The sequence below is a fragment of the Copidosoma floridanum genome, unplaced genomic scaffold (assembly GCF_036245765.1).
Source record: "Copidosoma floridanum isolate Cflo_tuat_1 unplaced genomic scaffold, Cflo_Japanese_pri ptg000001l, whole genome shotgun sequence".
NCBI classification, from domain to species: domain Eukaryota; kingdom Metazoa; phylum Arthropoda; class Insecta; order Hymenoptera; family Encyrtidae; genus Copidosoma; species Copidosoma floridanum.
In genome coordinates, this window is record NW_028321878.1 from 2,056,398 (window position 1) to 2,060,705 (window position 4,308).

Below are 4,308 nucleotides of genomic sequence, written 5' to 3' on the forward strand. Positions count from 1 at the left end.
ATGAATTTACTCCAGATACTTTCGTCCATTTTCTTCCCCCAATTCTTAGCTTTGATTCAGCAGCTCGATTGGTTGGGTTATCAGCACAAGGGTGTGGTGCACGTAAAAAGTCTCAACCAGCCCTTCAACCCCGCGACTGAGTATCCGATCCTCAATTTTGTAAGTATTACAACTACAGACATATTTTTGGCCCCACAATTGATCAGCCATTGTTTATATACCAAGTCCAAGTGCATTGAAGAACACGTTCAAAATTTTGTTAAAAAAAATTTTTTTTTCCATAAAATGCATTGAGATAGCGTTGATGAAAGTTTTATGGTCAACCAAATCTATGATCCGTAACGTATTTCACCTGTTTCATTAAAATAAGCAATTTTTTTTAACGATTAACACACGATGGCTAGAGATATGGAAATTTTTTTATCATCGATTTAACGCATTTGTAAGCGTGTGAAGCATGTGAAAACCAAGTGTTTCCTCCCACCTGATTAAAAGAAGTTGGTTTAGTAGTGCCATTAGTTTGGTTATTCCTAAAATTTTAATCAACTCAACCGCAACTTGTTTCACTCAAAATAGCAGTTTCAACTAACACTTACTGCAAACGCGTACTTTAATATGCTATATACTTGGAGTTACATTGTAAATATCCGATAACTCATTGTGAACCTATTGAAAATATTGCCTCAAGGTGGGACTGGTCCAACAACACGGTTACACTGCCGAGGAGCACATCTTGGTTTCACCTGATGGTTACAAGCTGACCTTACATCGAATCTCCGGGAGCCCCAAATGCAAAACCACAAAACGCAAGCCTGTGGTATACCTCCAACATGGAATTATGCTATCATCGGACAGTTGGGTACTCATTGGTCCAGAAAAGGATTTAGGTAAGTTTTTTCCGCCCTTGAAATTATTTTACTGCAAATCGTGTTATCCGTAGCTCGTAAGAGTTTTGAAAAATTTCTGTATTCGAATGGACTATAGGTTATATAATTAAATTTTAATGTTAGTCCAATCAACTCTCCCACCAAAAATAAATTTTAATTCATTGATGAAAAATTATTTTATCGAGTGAGTTAAATTAAAAATGACACAAAATTTTCTGTATTTTTTAATAGTGTCAACTATAAAAACTACTAAACACACATTAACTAAGGTGTTATTAATCTTATCAAGTACACATAAACTAAAGTCGTATTATTTGGTGTTATCTCATACCGTCACGAAACGTTTTAAAGAGTGACTCTAAATTTGCCATCTCAACAATTTCACTCTACCTCGTTTTATGTAACAAAATGTCGTTCTATAAACTTTATCGAAAAAAATTTTGGGATAATCGAGATTCATGGTCCTCTCAAATGAAATTTTAGTAAAACCGAATCCTTTTCTTGTCTTAAAATCGTTGTAAGATCACTTAATTAGTCTTAACAACTAACTTATGTTTTAATTAGAAAATATAATATGTTGGTTCTTTTTCATCTTCACCTAAAAAAGCTAACAAAATTAAATTATCAATTAAAACATGAAATTTATATTACCATGTATTTGATTCAGGATTTATTTTCACGTAAAAATTCATCCTTAATAACAATTACATACTATCTAACTTACAAACACTTTTAAATAAACGTTATTTAAACTTTTGATTTCACCAATATTATGTGCAATTTTGTAAATATTTGTAGTATCTAGTATATAGAATGAATCAGTAAATTAGTAAAAAATAAAAATTCCAAATTCTATTAAACGAAATATTTTATTACGCCCACAACATCTCGAAACTTTCTAAATATCCCGGTCATCCAAAAATATTTTTAGACAAAATAGGATTTCCGTAACACCTCGTCCCAATTCTGTTCTCAAGGTTTTTCATGAGTATGATCTGATCATTCGAAGAGACCGACGGACAACTCAAAAATAAGTTTAAAGTTATTTACTTTGGCTTTGTATTAAATTTAATTACTTGTGAATTTTATGTACATACGCATATATGTATGAAAAGATGCTGATTTAAAATCTGAAGTTTGTATGGCGTAAAGCATCTTCGGAGTAATTTAAAATTATTAGACATTTATTCAAACAGTTATAGCTACCATTAGAATTAATGAAAAAGTATTGTTTACAAGAAAAAAAGTTTTTTTGTCTAGGATGGTCATGTCACGATACAAATTTTGTTTAAACTTTTTAGCGTATCAGTTGGCTGATGCTTGCAAGGATGTGTGGGTGGGGAATGTTCGTGGTAACACGTACTCTGAAAAACACGTCAACTCAAAAATGTCCGAAACTGAATTTTGGAAATTTAGGTATTGTTTAAATAACTTAGTAAAATATATACGTTAAATTTTAAATATTTAGTGAGCATAAATTATTCTTATTTATTATTTACAGTTATCACGAAATGGCGGTATACGACATCAAGACATTTGTTGATTTTATTCTTCAGACAACTGGTGAGCCAAAAATGACATACATAGGTTATTCTATGGGAACTACCTTGAGTTATGTCTTTTTGTCAACGTACCCAGAATATAACCAAAAGTTCAATTTAGTACAAAGTTTAGCGCCTGTCGTTTACTGGCAATATCCCCTACGAAAGATAGTAGCATACGTAGACTTAATTTACCAGCCACTATTTGTAAGTAATGGGTAATAGTTTAAAATTTATTTCACAAATTTAGTTTAACACGCAATTCAAATATTTAGTGTTATTTTATCAAATTCTAATGTCTTTTCATAATCAAATCGTGAAAAACCGGGTTAACCAAATATTTGAAATTTTTGTGCTTTATTAGCTGAAAATTTCCATTCACTTGAAATTTATGATGATTAATGTGACTTTACAGGCTATATTAAATACTTTCCAAGTAAACAAAGTATTGCCGCAGAGTCCCTTAGCTGCAGCGTTTGGGGCTAAATTTTGCAAAGACGGAGATGCTCTTCAAAACTTATGTACTTCGTTGATTTCTACAATTGGACTAGACCCACTCCGACTGAATCGAGTAAGCATTCAATATAAAATTTTATTTAGCTATATAAATCACAATATAAATATTATTAATTTGAAAATTAATTATATTAAAATGTTAAACTAGTTGCCAATCAAAATGTAAATCGTTTCAGACGGCTATACCCAACATTTTAGCACATTTTCCAGCTGGTACCTCTGCAATTACTGTCTATAGCTACAATCAAAATTACAAAATGAAAAAATTTCAAGCTTACGACTATGGTGTTAAAGATAATATGAGAAAATATGGTCAAAAAACACCTCCTGTCTACGACCTATCCAAAGTAACAGCCCCTGTTTCAATATGGTACGCCAAGAATGACGATATAGTCAACTACAAGGTATTACAATTTTTTTTCTCATGTCAGTAATAATATGTATACTAATTTTGGTCTAAGTTACGTAAGAATGCACTAATTTAACTTTTTGATAGTTAAATTCTTCTCAACTCATCGTATTCCTTATCAATTAATTAATTAGTTAAATTATTTATTCATTGTTACAAATGGGTTTGAAATTTTTTTTTAGAAATGTCGATTACATTTCAACATAAGAACAATTAATGTTGTAGTTTGTGTAATGTACGTAACACTGTTTTGAAGTGAAATTTTTTTTTTGGTATGATATTTTAAAAACTGGGCAACTCATTAGACTTAAGTATACCAATTATAAGTGTATTTAAATAAATAATGTGAATAAACTTAAGTGAGTTAATGAATGAATTTTTCAGGACGTCGAGTACCTCAAAACAAAGTTGCCGAACGTTGTGTCTTTCAATGAGGTGCATAACGAAAACTTCAACCACTTTGACTTTTTATGGGCCCGAGACGTGAAAGAACTTGTTTACGATTACTTGATTGCACATCCAGTACATTATTAAGTGTGTTATTAAACTTCATCGGAGATCATGGTTTACAATAATCAACATGATTATCTTTAGTACAAAAACTTGCTTATGTATTGTAAGGTCATTGTCCATATTTAAAAAAATATTTATTAAAAGAATGTAGGCATTAAAAAACATTAATTACATTCAGAGAAACCAAAGCTAAGCATCTTAAGACGTCCTATTAGTTAATTAGTTTAACAATACTGAATTAACTCGTTATTATAAAGTGTAATACAATATTGAGCAAGTATTGGATATTTGTTTTGGTGTCTACTATTGTAATTCTACAAAGTAGAAATAATCTTTTATAATATTGTATCAGTGAATACAATTGAAAAACAAGTTTTTTCCGATACATGTATAACGTGATTAGGGTTCCTTCCATACCACGTGATATTTTAAATAATTACGC

The 4,308-nt window shown here is 30.6% G+C and overlaps 1 protein-coding gene across 1 annotated transcript; it reads left to right on the top strand.

The window, feature by feature from the left end:
- On the top strand, positions 1-3,887 carry LOC106636207 (gastric triacylglycerol lipase). The gene is made up of 7 exons (XM_089588692.1): positions 1-159; positions 689-887; positions 2,189-2,303; positions 2,389-2,635; positions 2,844-2,999; positions 3,121-3,348; positions 3,738-3,887. Exons 1-7 carry the CDS (start codon positions 1-3, stop codon positions 3,885-3,887), a joined length of 1,254 nt encoding a protein of 417 aa, XP_089444818.1.
- The last annotated feature ends 421 nt before the right edge of the window (positions 3,888-4,308 follow it).